This window comes from Dermacentor variabilis, chromosome 11 (genome assembly GCF_050947875.1).
Source record: "Dermacentor variabilis isolate Ectoservices chromosome 11, ASM5094787v1, whole genome shotgun sequence".
NCBI classification, from domain to species: domain Eukaryota; kingdom Metazoa; phylum Arthropoda; class Arachnida; order Ixodida; family Ixodidae; genus Dermacentor; species Dermacentor variabilis.
Genome location: NC_134578.1, coordinates 10,297,733 through 10,319,619, shown reverse-complemented (window position 1 = coordinate 10,319,619; position 21,887 = coordinate 10,297,733). Strand labels below are relative to the sequence as shown.

At 41.1% G+C, this 21,887-nt stretch overlaps 1 protein-coding gene across 1 annotated transcript in view; it reads left to right on the top strand.

Moving 5' to 3' along the window:
• The window catches only part of LOC142564329 (uncharacterized), a 70,216-nt gene that overhangs the window by 37,775 nt on the left and 10,554 nt on the right, over positions 1 to 21,887 (top strand). Inside the window, exons 18-31 of the mRNA XM_075675297.1 lie at positions 1,730 to 1,833; positions 2,384 to 2,498; positions 3,644 to 3,714; positions 5,221 to 5,302; positions 8,055 to 8,090; positions 8,220 to 8,273; positions 9,569 to 9,622; positions 10,521 to 10,610; positions 14,152 to 14,229; positions 16,660 to 16,698; positions 16,819 to 16,872; positions 16,944 to 16,988; positions 17,491 to 17,685; positions 19,497 to 19,718. Of these exons, the coding sequence (XP_075531412.1) occupies positions 1,730 to 1,833; positions 2,384 to 2,498; positions 3,644 to 3,714; positions 5,221 to 5,302; positions 8,055 to 8,090; positions 8,220 to 8,273; positions 9,569 to 9,622; positions 10,521 to 10,610; positions 14,152 to 14,229; positions 16,660 to 16,698; positions 16,819 to 16,872; positions 16,944 to 16,988; positions 17,491 to 17,685; positions 19,497 to 19,718 (1,239 nt within the window). The remainder of the gene's footprint in view (positions 1 to 1,729; positions 1,834 to 2,383; positions 2,499 to 3,643; positions 3,715 to 5,220; positions 5,303 to 8,054; positions 8,091 to 8,219; positions 8,274 to 9,568; positions 9,623 to 10,520; positions 10,611 to 14,151; positions 14,230 to 16,659; positions 16,699 to 16,818; positions 16,873 to 16,943; positions 16,989 to 17,490; positions 17,686 to 19,496; positions 19,719 to 21,887) is intronic.

The window sequence follows — 21,887 nt, the reverse complement described above, 5'->3', positions numbered from 1 at the left end:
AGACTGATATATGTTCGACTTGGTACACCAATGCTTGATTCTCAAAGACGAGATCTATACAAGTGCCTCGCGAGGTTGTCACAGCCGTGGGACGCGTTACGAGCGAGAGGAACGGGATGTTCTCCCGCATAAGTGTTAGGAAATTGCTGTTTGTCTTTATGTCAACATTAAAGTCCCCCACTACTAACATCGGTGTGGATCGATGGACGGTTAATGCGAGTTGCAGGAAGTGCACGACGTCTTTCGTGAGCGGCGCTTAGCCTCTGCTTCGGCGACGCGTACTCCTGGATCATCTCGACGGCGGCGACGGTAAGCTTCTGCTTCGGCGGCACGCACCTCTGGATTCTGACGGCGACGGCGCTGGGCCTCTGCTCTGGCAGCTCGTTTAGCAGCAGCAGCAGCAGCAGCAGCAGACGGAGGACTTTCATCGGTCGTCTCGCTCATGGCTCAGAAAGAACTGGCAGATAATTTCGCAGTGGCGAACGGCAGCGGCAATTTCGGCTCGGGCGGTGCACATATACAGATCCGCCGCCACCGATCTGGCTCTCTGATTGCCACCGCACAGGGCGAACGGCAGCGGCAATTTCGGCTCGGGCGGTGCACATATACAGATCCGCCGCCACCGATCTGGCTCTCTGATTGCCACCGCACAGGGGTTGCATTGGAGGAGGAGCGAAGAAAGGAATTAAGTTCGAGCCGGCGCTTTGACAACCGGAGACTCGCAGGAAGAGGGGGGAGGGGGGCGGCGTGTACACCCAGCGGCAAACGATGGGGGCAGAAGCGCGCGCAGCAAGCAGACAACACGATAAAGGGAGGAGGGAAGAGATAGCAGCGACTGACTGATGCCGCTGACGCCGATAGTGAGTCAACCCCAGCTGCGGAGTTGGTTTCAGGGACAACCGCCGATGCCGACACAAACAATATGATACCCTCGCTTCCGCAGCGCTAAGAACCAGGTCTAGCTGTGGGAAGGTGGTCACGTATTCGTCGACGTGCCGGGGCCTACGTGAAATAACCGGCGCGTCGGCAACTGAAGAGCACCCTATCCGCCACACAAGAACAGGGGGGGGGGGACCCTTTCCTTCTCTTTCTGCATGGCGGCGACGGTGTTCTATGCAGTCACGTTATCTTGACTCTCTAGCGGCGTCAGCGGCATCCAGCGGTATCAGTCGGTCGCTGCTAGCGCTGGGGGGATGAAAGGGGGGCGGAGCTGGTTACGAGGCCGACGACAACGCCGACGACGACGCGAAACCCAGGAACGGACGCCAAAGAGCTGCGCTCTAAAATAATAAAGCAGCACGATACCAAGGAGCATAACCTAGCTTCCTCAGCTAAACAAGCTGCGGCATGGCCTACAGGAAGCTGTGTGTTATGTTTGCAGCCTAGTGATAAGTGAAGCTTAGGACATTTGTTGTGCATACTTATTAAAATGTAAGCAGTAGTACAATGAAAGAAATTATGAGAAGTATTTCCACAGAAGCAAGAGTGGCGCAAGTACATTGTCTGGCATTAATGTATTGCAAAAGACACGAAATGAAGGCATTTTGTGTATTTATGGTTTCATTGCAAAGTGTAAAGCCATATGTTATGGGCGTAAACCTCCTGCTGATTTACAGTTGAAACTAATGCTTCAGTGCTGGAAGTGCTTGTTTGTTGTGTTTGTAATGCTGCTGCTCTCTTGGGATGTCAATTTTTTTCTGGTGTAAAAATTTTGTTCAATTGGCTACAGGCCGAGAACGAACGTCTCTATGAGGGCGTCGCCAACTTCGAACAGCTTGCATTGGCAAATGCCGATGATCTAGCAGAAGCACAAAGTGAAATCGCATCACTCAAGTAAGTCTCAATGGTGACCGTGTCATGCCATTTACTGTCTTGTCACTTTTGGCGATGTCCTTGTGAGACTTGTATTTATTCATACCGAGCTTATCATTAGTGTCATCACCACTAGCTTTAGTGACTCGTGTGACCTGCCAAAGTGCTGTAGGTTTAGGAGCTACAAATTCGAGTCATGCGAACATGCATGATATGCGGGCATTAAGATGCGTTTCACTGTAGTCGGTTTGCATGTTTGGCCATTGTCATGATTTGTATGTGCCCGAGAAGGAATAGAAACAAAAATTTGTCTTTGTTCTATGTAGCTTGCTAAGGCCAGAAATAGTCTCACTGCTTATTGCTTAAATTTGATCTGGGACAACCTCTACTACCTGCAGCTATGCTGAGGCTTGTCAAAATAATCTGCTCGCATGCTTAGCTCTTGGCATGGCAGAAGGTATGACTGTGGCAACGGCATGCTTAAGCACAAGAGTGCGCTCAAACTGGCAAGCTCACACCCAAGCTTGTGCTAATGGCACCGCTGCATGCTCGGCTGTACGCATGCCACCAGGGAGGCCCTAGCCGCAGCCAAAATGGAGGCTGTTCCAGTGGAAGAGCGTGAAAAGGCTGTCCTGCTGCTTCTCGAGAAGGAGACACAGGTTTCCCAGATGGAAGAGAAGCTGAAGGTAGACCTACTTTTGACTTCACTTGCTTGCAGAAAGTGTAATTGCATGGTGGTAGGTGATTGTGTGACAAGATTTGAGATAGGAGACCGAAGCCCAATGTCCTGTTTTTCGGGCTTTGAATTTCCTACTTGCTTTGCGACCATAGTTCGGAAAGGAAAGGTTATCTTGGAACTACAGCATCTGCATTTTTGAAGCTGTCGTGGTTGCTTCAGACAATTTCTGAAGGTAGAGTAGTTATACTATGCTGCCTGTACATCTGTCAAAAGAAACACCGCCACTGCACACATTATCCCAGCTGACTTCAGGGTGTCTAGTCAACCTCCTGTTGGCATCTGCATTACTCAAAAGTTCTAGTAGATAAGAGAGATTTTTGTTCTCAACGTCCAAATCCATGCATATTATTGGCATAACCAGGATAAGTCATTTGTGCATCTCAGCCTACGGTTTCGTTTCTTTTCAAGACCGGTGTATGCATGCAGCAGTTGTTCTAAACAGCCAAATAAAACAAGATAATTGTGTGCATTTCAGATTGTGCTATCCTTGATCGAGTTTAAAAGTTAGCTGTCGTATAGTTGCTGTTACAGTAGCTGAGCAACACAACCAATGTCAAAGAAGTGCAAGTGTTATCGGCTGAATCTGGTGCTAAGCTTATTTCTCATGTGCATGTTCACGAGCAGCTGGGTAGTCTTTTGTGATGGACTGATGTATGGCCAGGCACGAAATGTTAACGTTTAGATGTATTTCACTGTTTATGCTGCTTTAATGAAACCTCTGTGAGGTAAGCTTGGCAGTATGCAGAATTTTGTATTGACATGCATTGACATGCATTGTATTTCCATGCTTTGGCTGAAGGCTTGCATGTTAGCACATTTGTGACTGTTGCTTCTGCAGGACTTTCCTTATGATAAGTACCATCAGTGAACTGTCTGTGTCAAGTCCTGCAATCCACCGCAGATGTTTATGTGTCCTACTGCATGCTTTGGTATTGAACAACTTGAAATTGTGTAGACACATGCTACCTTACTTTCTGAAAGCAGTCATTTGATTTTTTAATATTTTTGTATCATACCTGGATTCATTAACATCTGTGATAATATACTCACTATAAAGGCTAAGATATGTGAATTTCTGTGGGAAACCACTAGGAGATGGAAGGCGCACTGTCCAACCTCAGGCAGGAAAAGGAGGCAGCATGCGAGACTGCGCAGTTTATCAGGTTTGTCATGTATCATTTTCTCTTCACTGTATTGATTTATTGCATTGTTAGTTTCCAGATTTGTTTGTTTGTTTGTTCATTCATTTCCTGAGATCAAAGACAGCACATGAAACAAGATTAGAAAGACACAGAGAAGTATTTGTCGTTCTTTCAACATTCCATCTCACGTGCTGAATTCTGCCTCACATGCTATGATATTCAAAACCTTAGTTTTATGTCCTTTTAGAAGTCATTCACTTGTTTGCTTCAGGGACCGTGCAGGCATGTTCAAGTACTATTATAAGCTTCATTCACTTAGGGGAACTTCTATGCTTTTCATGTAACCGCAGTATTAAATGAATTTTGTCAGCATGCTGTGAACATCACAGAGATTGAGATCCATAGACATTGTAGCCGGGGAAATATACTAGTGAGGAAATCATGAGCAGGGGTCTGCTGTATTTAGCCGCATATGTATCCACAGCAGTTAGATCTGACATTCAGGAGGCACGTGATGCTCTATACAGATCTTTGTTGTGAAGTACATGGACTGTTTAGACTAAAGGACACTGAAGTTTTAAGTGATGTAGCCCTTTCTCGGCCAAATTGCTTTTTAGAAAAACACTAAACCTTTCTGAATTTTCTAGGGACTGATTCATAGGGAACAGTTCTTGTAATTGCAGTATTAGCAATTCATTTGTTGATCTCTTTTGTCTGTTACTGTCAATTTCTTAATGTTATTGAACTGCAGAAAGCACAGCTACAGAAATAGTTTATGAATCTCGGAATTTCTTGGTACAGAACTCAACCATGCTTTCATTGTCCTCCATGCGAAACATCATTTCTGGTACTGCGAAGAAAGAAAATTTCATAGGCACTCGGCAAAGTGTTTTTGATAAGCCACATCCATGCAAAAGAGGCCACCAGAGTCTCTAAATCTTCCTCATAATCGTTAGTACTAAATTCAAGCTCCAGGCATGTCTCACTAAAACTTTCCAGGTTTAATCACTTGCTTGCGGTGAAGAAACGCCCAAAAACACTGTGATTACGGCAGTAAAAAAGGTAGCTGTTATTGCTGCAGCTACTTTACGGTGAGCTGCCATTCTTAAAACTCAGGAAATCTAGACTATCGCTGTATTTCTACCAACCGCACTCTGGTACCATCTACTAGTAGCATAGTATTCACACCAAAATGATGCAATGACTGCCGCTCGTCTGTGGCACTCAGCAGATGAAAGGAAATCCTAGAATGTGTGAGACTCCTCACTGGCATATATCTCAGGGAATGGCTAGACGAATCACTCATCCTTGGCACGGAAAGGGTTAAGTTCGACTAGGCTTGAACTGTGTTTTCTAAATAGCAAGAGGGCAAAGTGGTAGTGAAAGAGGACATTTTTAAGCACATTGTTTCTAAATCATTTTATAACTGAAGTTTCTCACAGCCAACAAAAAGTAGTACAGTACTACGAGCTGTGTAACTGGGAATTCTTGTGTCAGAAATAGCAGCGGGGGTTCCCTTTGTTGCAGTGATGCCAATGAGGACTTGAAGAATGCCATGCTGAGCCTCGCTGAAGAGCTTGCCGAGGAGCGAAAACAGAAAGAGGACAGAGTGAGCTTATTCTGTCTGAGTAACTCGTGCAGTCTGTAGTTTCTCTTGTGTCATCTGAGAAGGGAACAGCAGTGATGTGAACAGTGATGTCTAGAAAAAAATTTTGATCTATACATTCATGTACAGGCTATTACATGTAACTAGAACCAAACTTTAAGAATGGAAAGGCACACATTAGATCAACAAGACCAATGTTACATTGTTGACCGTCATCTTGAGTTACTCTGGCTATTTTTTTAAGTGTGATCGGTGAGTTAACTAGCGGGTGCTCAAAAACACCCAATGAAGTTGTTTCCTTGTGACTTTATGGCTTTAAGGAAAGCCCATGAATACCTAGAACCTCGTTGATACGTTCCCATTGTGTGCATTTTCCCAGCACGAATGTTCATAATTTAGAACACAAATAATGACCCAATAGGGTTATGCTCAATTTTTACCAGTTCATATGTTACCAGAAAACACAATTTTTCGGCACCAACATTCAGTATGTCGCCAAACAGCAATCGTGTGTCAAGTTTTCCAGCCACTAGATCCCATGTAAAAAAAAAATGTGCAAGTTTCATGCAATTGAGGACACCTTCACCTAAATACTCACCTGCCCATCTCACGTGAAAGTGCCAGCGCGAATTCAGCTTCTCATTTTGCTACCCGCAAATCTTCTCTGGAGTCGTCGCATGCGGCATTCAAAGCGATCACCGCCAATCCCATTGCGATAAGCATCTTTGGCTGTCAGTTTCACAGTGTGTGGTGCCGTCGAAAGCATAGCACACACTTTTAATAGGCGATCTGAAGTGCCGCTGTTCCCTGCTGCATGCAGACTGCAATCGTACTATACATTCTCCAGCTACAAGATCCCATGTGAACAAAAAAAGGTGTGGGGCATGCACGATTGAGAACTGTATATAGCCACCCATCTCGCATGGAAATGACGGCGCTTTTGGTTTCTTATTTCGGTACCAGCGAATCTCCACCCGGGTCATCGCATGCCGCATTCACAACTACCTCCGCCAGACCTATTGTGATGAACATCTTCACTTGTCTATTTTGCAGCGTGTGATGCATAGTGCCATTGGTAGCACACATACTGCACGCCTTTAGAAGGAGATAATCGAAATGCGCCGCTGTTCCCTGCTGCAGGCGTCACGATTTGAGCACCACATTTCGCATCGGTGGCGTCCGGTGTTGCCCTCCAGCTTGACTTCGTTTTGGTTTCCCGTCGCTCTCTTAAAACATCACGGAATAGAAAAACAATGAAATGCATCTCGAACTGTCAGAGCACCACCAGTTCGACACGCCTGTGTCTCATGCCACAACGATCTACACGACGCTTCGCATTACGTAAATGTTAACTACAGTTGAGTCTGTGAAATTTCTTTAGTTACTTTGGATCGTATGTTTTCCCAGTTAGCATGCCTTTTCTTGTGCTTTTCGAAAATTAAGAATGAGGGTCTGCTGTATACAAAAATGACATAACTGTGCTCCCATACTTCAGGAGCCTGCAGCTTAAAGCCTGCAGCTGTTAAATATTAGTATATTTAATATAGCAATATTAAAGCCTGCACCTGCACCACTAAATGAAAGAAAGTGAGTGGCTGCAGTAGCCAGTGTGCATCAGCACCTTCAGTTCAAATATCAAAATCCACCACTGTCCTAAATGATTAGAGATAGGCCAGCGGTGATCTGAAATGCAAACACTTGTTGGCATTTTTTGATGACTGCCATGTGAGCTTTGTTCCTTCAGAACAAGATTGAGAGGACTGCCATCCAGGCGTGAAAAAATGTAGTTATGTTATCTTTCTAATACATTGCGGGCTTTCTTCAGAGCCCGAAAAAAAGAGAGCCACGTAAAAAATCTTACTGGGCTTGTCTGAGCACACTTTACAAATGTTCAAATACGACATGTCCTAATATGAGTATTTAAAATTTTGCATTAATAAAATAAACTAATCACTCTTTAGAAACAGTCTGAGTAACTCAAGACAACCGCAAACAATATATAGATTAGGGGGGTGGGGTATATGTATAAGTGAACCATTGGTTATTCTTCACGAGAAGGAAATTAGGTATTTATATCAGTCCTGATAGTGCACACTTTTTTCATTACATCATTGAAGCACACCATTTGTCCTGTGCATGTCTGGATTTTTGGAATTGAGTTCCTGTATATATGTGTGATCTAGCTGAACAATATATCAGTTGTGAGTCAGCGCCGTGTTTTCGTGTTTTTCTTCCTTTTGTCTGTGTTGCTTTTGTGCTTTTGCATATGTACAGCAAATATACTGTTTGTTTGTCTAAGATATGCCATTGTATATTTAAAGTTTGGTTCTATTTACATGAATCACATGGTATAAGGTGAATCTGTATTGGCTCCATGGAAAGGAAGTATCACTGCTGAGAAAGAATTTGTTGGTGTCTCACTGTGCCACGAAATGACATTGGGAATTAGGGGTAGCAGGCAGGAACTTATTTGAACATGCACTGTTACTTGATGTTTCATGGTATTCTCTGCTTTCTTTTTTCACAGTTCAGAAACCAAAACCGTTATTGTTATTGATTCGTTGGGCTCTTATTAGTAAAGATGATATGCACTGAAATATAAGCGCTGTCTTTGGGGACCACATTTAAGTAATTTTGTGGTAGTGAAGTCAAATTGCATTTTTAGGGTGTAAGCATCTGGTCTGAGTTAGAAACTCATGCATTCAGTTAAGAAGACCATAAAATGTTTTTTTTTTTTTTAAATTTCACTTTACAGGTTGATAATGATGCACAAACAGAGGAGACCGAAATGGTAATTTTTTGTTGACTTCTAAACTTTTTCTTCAGTTTTCACTTGTTGAGCTGAAATTTTATTTTTATTTTTGGATATATTTTAATGTTTTTATAGACAGACAAAATTTCTGGTTTGTATCTCCCAAAGGTTGACTGTGACTTGCAGACTGATGACATAGCTGAAGTAAACTTGCAGCCAAAGGTCAGTTTGCATTTGCAATTCAGTGGTTTCAGCAAGGTTTTTGGTAGCATTATTAGTGTGGTTGAGGCGGGAGGGTGACCATTTTAAAAGTCATTTGTTCAGTAATTGCTCCTGAGCTTAAGTTTATGAGCACAGTTTCTAGCCACAACAGCTGCATTTCAATCCAACTGCAATGCAAAAGGTCTAGTTTTAAAGTACAGGTACACATACAAGGCCACTGGTTGTCGAAGGAATCTGTGGAGTCCTGTAATTAGCCATGTCGTAGCATTGAGATGTGCAGTCCTCAATGCGCTTGTAGAAAATTGTATAACGCAATCAATTTTGTTCGCTTTATAAGTTCGGCAATACTGAACTGTGAACACCTCATGAATGAAACCTCTAACTGCTCTCCTTATCCTTAGCACCTCAATGTAAAATGTTCTGGCTATGCCCTTTTATAAAGTCTATTATGATCCTTATCTATGCAATTCAACTGATCTCCTTCCTCCCCCTCCATGGCATTGCTCATTTGGGCGAAATTCGTAAGACCGGCATTTTACAATAAAATCACCTCATTATTGTACTCTTACATACCTTGCGCAGTCAGATTAGATATAAGAGTTAATATCACTATGGAATTGGTAATGATAGTAACAATACAAGATCATAACAAATGGGCGAATGCATTGTATAATTCCTTGTGATATTTTCTCTTCTACAATGAGGTCTGCTGTCAAAGGGAACACGTGAGCATAAAGTGTGTAGGATGTTTTCCCCTGGCAAGCATTTAATTTCCTGGCATTGGAGCTGATCACTCGAGGTTGGTGGCGCTGGAATTTTTCTACACACCTGTGCAGTACATTGGCATATCTTAAAGCTGGCACTTGAAAATAGAATGCCAGCAAAATGAGAGCCATTTAATGGGGTGCTCCCTTTAATTATGTACAGTGCTGTACATGCATGCAGTTGCACTTTGGTTCAGTGTATCCACTTGTTTGTTTGTTTATACTGTCACCCACATGAAAAGGTCATTACAGGAGTGGTAATACAGAGCATAAGAACATGCAATATCTTGATTTCATAGAAAACATAATTGTTCACAATCATAGACAATATTGTTTGCAATCGTAGTAAAGACAAGCGCAACTTATGGCCACTGCTCCACTGAATACGTGGAGGATGTGCAACTGACAATGTTTTTGAATGCAGTCTACCCTGACTAGTTCCCATTTTATCTGTCTTCTTCTTATCTGGGTTTACTGCTTGAAATATACAGGAGCGTGTAAGCATCACATTCACAGATCATCTTTGTGCAGGTTGATTGTGAAGTGCAGACAGCCGACACAGGTGATGAGGAAATCCTGTCTAAGGTAAGCTACTAGTTATCACAACTGCCTTACTGTTTGCTTCACAAGTCTATCAAACTAGCCTTAGGGCTGCTCAGGTGTAAGAGCCAGGAATATAACTCTGTAGTTATCAACCAGAATAGCCATTGTTGCTGTTCTCTGTGCATCACGATCGCACGGCCGGACTTTTATTTCAAGAGGGAAGCGAGCCTTCCTTTCTTTTATTGCTTTCTGTTTCACTGACCCCCCCTGCTGACTCTAAGCTTTGCATGAGAGAAAGGACCCGCTCCCTCCGTTCGGTTCCTGGAAGTAACCCAGTGACGACACTTTGAGGTGTCGGGTCATGTTCCCTGGGCCTGGGGGACGACAACGGTGATGGAAACCGCGGTTCGAAAAATGTGGGACGGGCAGACTCGTTCCACCAGGCCTAGAGACAGGATCACTTTTTTATGGCCTGAAAAAGTGAACATTTTCTGTATTTTTAATTTTGATTTTTTGACCTTCTTAGCATAATTAAAGCTTGTTCTACATGTTTAACTGCGTCCGACCTGTTATTTAGCTGGACAGCAGACACTTTGAGCCCATCAAGTACGATCCATGAGGCCAGTACAGTGGCAGTTTCCCAATTACAGTATAAAGCCAGAACATCTTGTCTATTTACAAGCAGTTTATTAGGCATGTTTGTTTTACTTGCCTCTCTATCTTTTTTACCTTATGTTCGCATTTATCTAATATAATATATGATCTGTTACTGTAAGCTAGGCGCAATGTAAAAAAAATAAAAAAAAAGGAAGTAGCCCGACTTTGTCTGCTGAATTTTTCTCTAGGGTATAATATCTGGTCAAAATGTTGTGCATAGTATTGGGGTGCATGTTGTAAATGGCTGCGCCATATGACTGAGTGTGTGTTCTTTAATTTCCAGCTTGCCGGTGCACAACTTGAACTAAACCGACTGAATCTGTCTTTACGCCGACTCAACTTTGAGAAAGAAGCTGTTGACAAGAGCCACAAGGTCAGTGGACCATGCCACTTTATTTCTTTTCTTCATTTTAAAGTTTTGATTTGTTATTTTCATATTTCAAGAACATCAAGCATATGAAAGCTTGCGGTTACAAGCTTACATTGTATTATCAATATTGGTACAGTATGTACATTTCTCCTTAAGGGGGGATGCAGGGCTGAAAGCTCAACTTTCAAGCTGACATACTAATTTAATGAAATTTGGCAGGAGCCTGTCTTCTTGTCATTAGAACATGTACTAAAGATGATTACCTCAGCTGAAATAGAAAAAAGTATTATGCCTATCCCATTGAGTGTGTCATCTCAGGGAAACTATAATTTTAAAAAATTATAAAGTTAGGTAAAATTTTTCTGAATAAATATCTTCTGGGTGCCCTTTATCATTGGATAGGGGCAGCTGCTAGCAATTTTATGCCATCTTCCATAGAAGCTACATCACTTGAGTACTAATCTGTTTTTGTTTTTACTGTGATACAAAAATCTGTACCTTTTTCCTCGATAGAAGCAATTTAGAAATTTGAGATGTCCATAGTCTTATTCCTTACAAATTTTGAGCCTGAAAACAATCTTATGAACAGTTTTCACCTTTGCAGTTTTAAAGTGATAGTTTAAAAATTTTGTGTGAATTGGTCATGCAAACTCAGAAAAATGGTTTCAAAGATCTCAAAACATGGCAAAACACAGACAACTGTCAAGTAAAAAAAGAAATAAAGCTCATTTCTTCTTTTCTGTCGTGCAGATGATAACCAGTTGAATTTGGCGTGGAGCCTTTACATGTGCTTAGAGATACAAAACAAAAATTGAGAAATGCTTATTTCTCAGAAAAATTCTGATTTTAGCTTTGCATCCACCCTTAATTCATTTGTATAGCGCTGTTGTCAAACCTCATAAAAGAGAAAAATGGCTGTACTTATTTTTATGCTGTGAATCTAGACTCTATACAACACTTGGCCATTGCATTTGTTCAACTTTTGTTTAATGAGAATTATTCGTTCTTAAAGTAAAAAAATTGCAGCAGATTCAACATACTTTTTGTAACCGAAGGTCAAGTAAATCTTGAGTCATTTAAATTAAACGCTATGCAAAAAATACACCAGTTATATTTATTTGACTTGCCACATATGTAATTATTTCCACCTCTTGCTTAAATGTATACCTGCCAATATGTGAACATTAAAATTCTTAAATATTCTGCAGACATGGGGGGAGGAGGAGAGCAAGTAAAGGCAAGCATTTTTATGTCATATGTAGTGTTCACACCAAAGAATAAAACTATTAACACTCATTTTTAGTTGAAATATTGTACCATCTACATTGCACACAATTCAGAAATAAGATTTCTGGTGTTGTAATTCAAGAGAATATGATGTGGTCAGAACACATCCACTATTTATCCACTGAAGTAGTGCTTTCTATAGGCATAATAAATAAATGTCGTTATGCATCACTCGTTTGAGCAAAGTTACTATTGTAGTACTCTCTTGTTCACTCTTATTTTCATTATTGTATACTAATATGAGGAATGATTACAGAAACTAACCTAATGATTCTTTCCATACTCCAAAAAAGAGCTGTACATGCTACTGAAACTTTGTCACTTTGTGAAAGTGCAATAAGTTTGTTTTTAAAATGTAGCCTGATAAATAGTCAGAAATGGTAAAAAAAAATTTTGAGCAAAGATACTTAAATGTCAACACATCCTACAATTTTTCAACATAACCACTAAAATCTGACACGAGCAGAATTATGGCTTTCAAAATCGTTCACTTATCATACCTTGTACCTTTAATGCTGACCCAGAAATTGATTTTCTAATTAGGGAACATTCAAATGATAACCTTTCTTCTTATCATTTAAATAGTTTGATGTTAGAAGAGATGCAGTTTCCCGTATCATAATATTTGACTTGTTTTCTTTTTCCGTGACCTTCTTATGATTTCTCTATATGCAATAAATGTGTTGCTACTACCAATGACTGATTTTTTAACTATTGTTTTGCATACTACATAATAATTTGCATTGCTCAAATGCATTTTATCTTTGTACATGTTATTTTTGTATTTGTTATTATTTTGTGCAACATAAAACATGTTTGAATTCCACTTGGTGACTTTGTGAATATTATATAATTTATACATAATATTTTGTAAATCTTATGCTGCAACCGCTTATGCTTACTGAGGGGAGACTGGGCGTTTGTAAGGTGTTCGAAAACAGCTTTAGCGCAATCTTCCTCAGTTTGCAGTGTATACTGTGAGCCGAAATGAAAAGTTGTTCTTGTTGCTGTATTTGGTGTAGGCAAAGACTGCTTCGCTCTAAAAATAGTTTTGTGAAAAAGGGCGGGGGGGGGGGGGGTGCAATGTCATCAGCGTCCAAAACCAAGAGGCATTCCCAACAGCATTAGGGAAGCCATCGTTGCCAGTAAGGATCAAATGGATACTAGTAAAAGTGCTAGAAAGCCGTAGAAGGCCATTGGGAAGCAACTTTGAAGCTTATGGGCATGCTGTAGGGTGTTTGCAGTTGATAAACTAGTACAAACCATTTCGTCTCAAGAAGAAGCTTTAGCTTGGAGCCAACTCCAGTTTCCCGATGGAAATGCATGTAGAATGCAGAAATGCTTTTATGTAACAGCTGCTGGACTGATTTTAAATGAAATTTGTTGCATTTGACAGAGGAAGTTCAATTCTAGTGGCTCTAGGAAGCAGAATTCTGATTACTTAAGGCTTAGATTTTTTGAACAAGAATTTCTAAAAACTGGCAAGTTTCAGAAAAATACAAGCATAAAGTTTAGAAGTCCATAAGTTTGCAGCAGAGCAAGTATAGGAATTCTGTAAAGTACATCCTTTAGAATGTGATATATGAATTTACACCTTATGGGAAATTGTTACAATGGCTACGGGGGTTTTGCAAAAGTTGTAGTACTCACAAATTGGTGGTTTTATGAGCAATTGGTTACTAGTACATCAAATTTGTTCACTTTAGAGCTATGTGAGGTGGAGTTTACAGAAACATATAATTTCCTGAAGCTGAATTACTGGTTTGTGAACTTGATAATGAATTTTTTTTAAAAATTTTTGCAACTTTCAACAATTTTGGTAAAAGAATTGACAGCCCGCATAAAGTATCTGCTTCCTACAGTAAGTAGATCCGGTCCTTCTTTTTCTTCTTTTTTTTTACCTCCCTCATCAAGTTTGGTGCAGCGGTGTGGTCAAACAATTTTTGTCTGTTCTTATGTATTTAGGTAGGAGTTCTCAAGTTAAAGCTTATTGTAAAAAAGAACCGTGAGGTCAAAATAATCAGGGGCCCACTGATACAGTGCCTGTTAGCCTTTGCCTTGGGATGTGAATCAAGAGTCGTGATTCATTGTGTCAGAGTTCAGCTTGAAATATGTCGAAGAAGGTAGCTTTTGTTTCATTGAATGTGTTTGTTGACCAACACCAGCTATATATTGTGATTTGAGTCTCGTAGCAGTGAGCCTACATTTCATTTGTGCCAATAAATGGTGCTTATTACAGTTCTTTGACATATTCCAGGGTTGTGAAGGTATGAGAGCAAGGGAGCAACAAGCCCGCCTGGCCCTGGAAAGGAGGGTGGAAGAACTGGCGAACCAGGTACACTATTAGTCTCTGGTGGTTTCAACTTGAGCACTCAGTTGAGTCTGATGTTGGGAGGTCCAAGACTTGTTCATGTTCTCATTGGCCAAAGTACCAGCATATCTTAACAGGGTCTAATATTTGGTTGGTTGATTTAAACACATTGAATGAAACAGTACAAAGAGGAATGATGGTGAAAAAAAGAAAAAAAATGAAAGAAAGTTAGACAAGCATTAAACTTCGAAACTAAGAAGCTGTTAGTAGGAGACAGCACAGTCATCTGTACACAGTTTCATTGTTGGGCTTTTTTCTTTTGTTCCCCACCTGTGCTTGTAAATACTCAGGCATGTGCGTATGCCTAACTGTGCAGTCTCCCAATAGAAGTTCCCGAGTAGCAAGTCTAGCATTTGTTTTTTCATTTCTTTCCTTACAATCCTTTCCTTCACTTCTTTCCTGAGCCTCCTTTTCAGTGTCTCCCAAGATAGGCTAGTGTACCTCGTTTCACATAATACATGGAAATGTATGCGTCACCTCAGTTTGCCAATTTTCCTTAGTATTCTCTGACAGCTTTTCAAGGTGAACAAAATGATACAGTCAAACTTTCACATATCGAACTCGCAATAAAATGGGAATTAGTTCGATATTCATAATAGACGCGGAGCAGCGCACGGTAGAAACCAAGAATAAGAAGGCATATATCCATTGCTCATTTCAACTAAACATTTTATTTGATCGCACATTTTGTTATTAGTTATTTATTTATTAATACTGTCAACCCACAATGGGTCATTACAGGAGTGGAACAAGTACAGAAAGAACATACAAAGTGTTTCGTTCTTTGGCAGGTAGGGGAACATCATACATCAATGTTGATTTTCTAGGTGCAAGAATATTCTGTCAGATGAAAACTCAGAGAAAACCGCAGTTACTAGGTATACAAGATCAAGAAAGTGTGTTCTGCACAAAGGCACTCGAAGTGGCATACAAAGGTGATGCATATAATGACATACAAAGAGTGTCCAGACCCTAGCAAAAGTAACATGCAGTATGGATCGGAACATTGCACGTCTATTACTGTCTTCATAGTTGAGCAAATATTCTAATGAACGAACACTTTCTGGAAAACGCCCTATAGAGGTGTACTCATGAACAAATTAAGGTCACAGGGGACAAATTATGTCAAATATGTAGACTTTTTCCTGAAATTCGCCTATTGATGATAGTTTCACTATAGTGTCTGGTAGCCCGTTCCATTCATTGGTAGCCCTAGGGAAAAAACTGAACTTAAAGAAATCAATAAAGACAGAGGGAGGGGAATGTACATACTGTGTCTGTGCCTAAAATAGGTGTCTGGTTGGATGATAAAGTAATCATTTTTATTTATGCTAACGAGATCATGAATGACAAGAAAGAGAAATTTTAGTGTTTCGAGGGAAATTCTATTTTCTAGAGAGGGTAGATTGGCAATTTTTTTAAGTTCTGAGGGGGAGTCATGCCGCCGATACTTATTATTAAAAAAAAAACTTTATTTATACAATGACAGGGGATCAAAAATGAAACCAAGGAGACAAACACGTAAAGATACAGTACAGAACGCACCTGCGTCATCACTGTAATCACATTGCACCTGGTCATTTCCAGGCGATGATTTTAGAAACCTCTTTTCTTTCTCCTGTAAGGCCAAAGATGGCAAGCTCACGCATCTTTCTTTTAGTTTGTTGATTTCACATGCTCCAGTTATCTGGCGTGTCATTCTGCCTTGGGCCCTGTTTAAAATGGTCATGTTTTTGTGGACTGGGACCCAGCTGCAATCCAGGCAGTGGATTCCTAGATGGCCTGACACCACTTTTTCGATGTTGTACTGCTATTCCTTAAATCTCTCGTTAGGACACCAGCCTGTTTTATTTGTGTACACGTGCTTACATGACAGAGGTATAATATATATACAATGTCTTCAATGCAGTCCACGTTTTTCACGGTGCTTCATGGCGCAACCGGGCTACCCTTTCTTGTCCCCTTTAACCTTTTTTGCGAAACCCTTGCAACCGTTCGGGAGCCGAAGAAAACCACGTCTACGCCAGACTTTCTCGCTATCCTTTACAAATAATGTGAAATGGTGTGCATGTGATTACTGTGATTTCACTCTATTAACTGAGGATAACATTTCAGTCTCTGACTTTGTGGTCCTTGTCTGTATATTGTGTGTGATTCACTCATTGTTTGCTGACAAAATAATGAACTAAATCTTAGGGGCACCAGTTCTCTGTTGAGGCGTGTACTACAGGTGGTGTCTTTTACATAATGACGCAACATAGACTTTGATTATTGTATCGTTTATATACTAACTGAAGGCAGTATGCACTCATTGCAGTAATTGTGCGATGACAAAGAAGTACTTTTCGTTTTTGAGTCCAGTGGGAGAAATTGACCTGAATTGTTTCTGTGCAGGTAATCGCGAAAGACAATGAAGTGGAAGAACAGCGAAAGGTAGGATGTCTTAGCTGCTCACTACTGCCCAGAGTGGATGTCAGTGTTACAATGCCGCAGGCTCTGTAACCACTGACCTTCAATGAATCAATAAGGACTTTTCTTCTCCAACCTCTACAGATGATCAACTCATTGCAAGCCTCTCTTGATTCACAAGAGAAAGAAGCTCAAAAGGTAAGCATTCCTTTGTAGCTGCCACTGGGCATCCTAACTCTGCAGTAAACATTGTGTAAATATATTTGCAGCTTTCTAGAAGCACTAACCAAGCATCTGCTGGACTGAAGACACAGGTAATCTAGCATGTTCACCATGTCTGATGTCTACACTACTAGTTCAGAGGTGCCCATGTTGGCATGTAGGCCATGATCTATATGGACTTGTACAACATGCAGAAGTTTGCGCTCGCATAGCTAGTCACAGTATGGGGGCATTCCACCTTGCTTGTGAGTCTGCCATCATCCACAAACTGAGAAGCTGTTTAGTTTGTCAACATTGCATTCTTACGAGTTCTTGCAGGAAAGTAGAATGAATGGCACAAAAGCACTAGTTTGGACTAGTTGGCCAGCTGTACAGGTACTGACACAGTACCGTGTGTTGTCACACTAAGTATCTATTGTCTTTTGTGCTGTTCAGTTTTCTGGATGCCAGAAAAGTTGTTGCTTAGAAGCAAACAACATGTTTTTAGGTTGCAGCCCTGTGTAAAGCGGGTTCGCAGATGTGCATTTGTGAAATGGGCATGTTCTTAGGTAGCGAAGCAATATCATTCCTACTTTTAATTTTGCCTGCTTCTAGAATGAGCGCATGAAGGCAGAAGTGTCGAAGCTGCAGCAGAAGGTTCAAGACCTGACCTGCGAGTTGAACACTGTGAAAGAGACAGAAGCGCTGAAACGGGAGCGCATTGAACAGCTCTACAAGCAGTCCAAGGAAGAGATCCAGTTTCTGAAGAAATCAAGTTGTGATGTGGCTCCGGGAACCCCGCTTCTCCAGGTATTGTTTCAATTTAGTAGTGCATGCCTTGAACAAGTTAAACATACAGAGCTATTGGAGAAAATGAAGAGAAAGCTCAATAACTTTGGCAGAACTAAATTGTTGAGCAAGTTGACACTTGTGTTCATACAATGGAAAACAAACACGAAAGGAAAACGAAATAAATGATGACTTGACGAGTGCTCATTTACATCTATAATATATTTATACATATTATTTTATTTTCTGAAAAGGACATCAATAATATGCATTACACCGACATGCAGACATGCACAGATGCATTGGTACTTTGACGAAATTCCTGGATCTAGAGGGCTCTCAAATTAACTTCTTTATAAATTAATAGATCTGCTACTGATACACATTATACCATTGTTTGTTTGCTTTCATTTCTTTCTTCTTCTCTATTTCTTTCTTTAATTTGAAGAATCTCAACTATTTTGAGTGAGCTGTTCAAGTGTATTATGAGTAACCATTCGTCCAACTCTTCTTTATTTTCATATGCTTGTGTGCTGTTCGACTACAAGATGAACATGTTTTTAGCCATATTCAAAGGCATTTGTTACATTTACCAAGTTCGTGCCTGCAGCCACGCAATGTAATGACTGATATGAAATTTAGCTTTGTACACCACTGCAATTAAGCAGCAATAACAAACTATGAATACATCCACTCAAAAAGTCATCATGAGCATATAAAATTAAAGTGGTCTCGCTAATTGTGCATAGTCAGTGAGAACAAGAAGTTGAGGCTTTCTAAATGAAGCCTGTTGTGGGCCAGATGGTTGATTATACAGAATAAATTAATGAGCATGAAAAAAAGACTCGCACAAGACAGAGAACTTGTCCGTGTCACCTTTTGCGCTCTTATTTCGTTGAGGGCTTTCTTGTTAGACATTTAAGGGACATATCTTGAAATTGTGATGGATGTATGTCCGATTGCTAGTGAACGGGATTTGTAGTGGGCATCACTCAGAGCTCCCACAGTCTAAGAAAAGTTTGCACCCTTTGGGTCGTATCCTGTCCTCGAACAATAGTAGTTGTCTGCTGTCTTTCTTGCTTTTCCTTTCTTGAAAATTGTGCTCACTGCTTTCCTGTCAAAAACACTATCTCACGCTGATAGCGTGCATACCGTTTAAGACATGGAAGCACTGGGCAGGCAGCATTTAAAGAAAGGAAAAACAGACAATGTAGATGACGATTGTTGTTTGCGGTCAAGGAAGTCCCAAAGGGTACAAACTTTTCTTATCACAGCTTCGGATGATCATTTTTGAGCATTCTGAAGCACTCCCAAAAGGCCAATCTTGTTTGGATGGTCAAATAGGGGCTCTCCTGCAAGACTCAGATGGTCGTTAGCAATTGCCTGATTCCACATCAGAGCACCGAGAGGCACTCCCGCTGTCACAATTGTTGCAGCCGAGAAATCTGGGCATTTTCCATTCACAAGACCCTCCTCTTTTTTGTAGTTGCACTAGCGAAGGGGCTCGGTTTGCAGCAACAACACATTTTTATCGACGGCGGCACTGGCCATGGTACCGGCAGTTCCCCTCAACTTTCGCTTCATTTCTGCTCACTGCATCGAGAAGCAGCTGGCTGTTCGGTTGGCACAAGGTACCTCTGACTTAGATCCATAGCACTTCTGAAATCTGTCTGTTTGGATTCAGAAGATCAGAGTGACCATCCGGATTGCCATTAGAGTGCATCGACAGTCCATGGCTGAAGGTGACACCCAGTGACACTCGCTTTAAGTGATGCTGAATCCCTTTTTAGGGCAAGAATCTTGTCATTGTCTTCATGCTGTGCTTCTTGCAGGCTATGACACCCGTGTTGCAATCAAAACTAAAATCCGTGCCAACAGCTGCCTCTGAAGAAGCTGAGCACGAACATGTGGACAAACATAAGACCATGTTCACTCCTGAGCCTACGGACACCCCAATCAAGTCTAGCATTTCATGGACTGAGGCAAAGACTACGGTAGTGGCTACACCGCTTTCTGTTGCAGAAGCAGCTGCTGACAATTCATCCGCTGATTCCGTGAGTTTTGCAGCAACACCTTGACTTTGCCTTGTGTGTGCATCCATTCTTTGGACTTTTCTGCACAGCAGACAAATGCTATAAAGCTTCACCAGTACACCCAATATGCAACAAATGTCATCTTCATATGACCAGTTTTACCTGTATCACCAGTGTGAGTTCGGTTTACAGTGGGGCAAACTCCAAGCCTTGGGCATGAATAGCTTATCAGTTTATTTTATAGTTACAGTTATTTTTGCATGGTGGTAGTAGCACGCACAGTACCAAGCAGTTGCACAAATTAGCCACGACATTTAGCAAGTTAGCAGCAAGGTAGGGTTCAACGCTTTGGCTTTTCTTTGTGTTCTACTTTTGCTGATCAGGCAGATGGCGGGACATATGCTAAATGTCAGCCAGCTTGACAGTACCTTCCACTTTCACTCTACCGAGCTGAAGGTGAAGTCAATGCAATATTCCCACAGAAAATGACCGACTTTTTACTGCAGCTGTGATGAAAACTTCTTGTCCTGTAACATAACATGCATAGGCAAACAAATTTAACAACAAATAGAAAAACTTCTTTCATTCAATTTATTTATTTGTGGAAGGCTACAGTGCAAGAACCGACGCAGACAAAGGAGGCAGACAAAGTACACAGACACAGCGCTGACTTTGAACGAAAATGTTTATTTTGCTGGTGCATGGCTAGTTTTAAAGCAAACACTTGGCAAAAAAATAAACAAGATCATAAGTGCGCACACCTTGGCATTTGAATCAAGGTAGGTGAGCTCTTTCTTGCACAAGGCTATCGAGGGGCAACTGACACAGTTATTTCCTGCACGTGCAATTGCGACAGCCTTGCACGGCAGGAAAGGCTTGATTTTCTCCTAGATACAATCTTGCATTTGTCGAAGACAGGTTTGCACCCACAGTTGCGACAGTGCACGCCTGGATGACCTTGAATAATGTTGTGGTGTTTCCAAAACGATTGTTAATGCATCGGCCGGTTTGCTCGATGTAGACCCACATGAGATAGGTACCTCATATACGGCACACTGGGCACACTGTGTGAAGTGCTGTCCTGTGATTAGTTTCACACTGGGCCTTCTCTTGGAAGACAGCACAAGTTTGCTTACTCAGTGACACCAGTTTTCTAGGCACAAAAAAAAAACCCATCAATAACTGTTCTACTGCATGACCAACTGCACAGAAAAAGCTCCGAGAGCATTTTGTCCATGTATGACAAAAAGAAAAAAGAAAATCGTATCCCTACAAAAAGTCAGGAAGGATGCAAAAAAGCTTGTGACTAGACTGGAACTGAGTAGTGCTTTAAGGAAGGTGGATGGTGCCAGCAAGGGCAGTCTACAATTGTTTTTCTCTGGCAAGACGCACAAGATTGATTGCCCTCTTCACGTCATTGTATCCGAAAAAAGTACATGGCAAAATATGGTTGTGGATTCCTTAAAAGCAAACCTTAATAGATTAGAAATAAACTATTCTTTTTTAGTGCGTGGTTCCGATGACATTGTACGTTACCTGACAAAGCACACATATATTTTCAGTCAACATAAAGGACCTCTTTTATTCACTGCCCCCAATTGGCTTTTTGTCTTGCGTAAGAGAAGCAATTGACAAACATGGAATTCTTGACTTTCAAAGTGGCGCAGGTATCAGTGCAAGTGGCGTTTTAGAATTGTTGAACGTAGTATACTTGATGTCTACCTATGCTACCTGGGACAAAGGAACTTACCTCCAGAAGAAGGGTATCTGTATTGGTTCCTCGATAGTGCCTGTACTCAGCGACTTATTTTTTGCCATATGGGATAGGAATCTTTACAGTTGCATGGTTTAAATGCTTATATATTTAGATATGTTCACAATTTTTTTGGTTCTTGATGTTCCAAATAACAGTGAATTCACTGTAGCACTGGAACGTGTGCTTGATGTTTTTATAGATGTTTTAAGTCCCCTAACTTTAAAGTATGATCTTTCTGCAAAAAATAACATTCAATTTTTAGATCTGTGCCTTCATTTTTTTGACACAGCACGTGTGCTGGATGTTTGAGCCAAGGGCGAAAAACGCCTTTACTTCCATTTGGGTCTGTACACTCTAAACTCGTGAAGAGAAGTTGTCTCTTACTTTTCAAATGCCTTGAAGAAATTCTGTGTCCACAAAATGGAAGAAAGCTT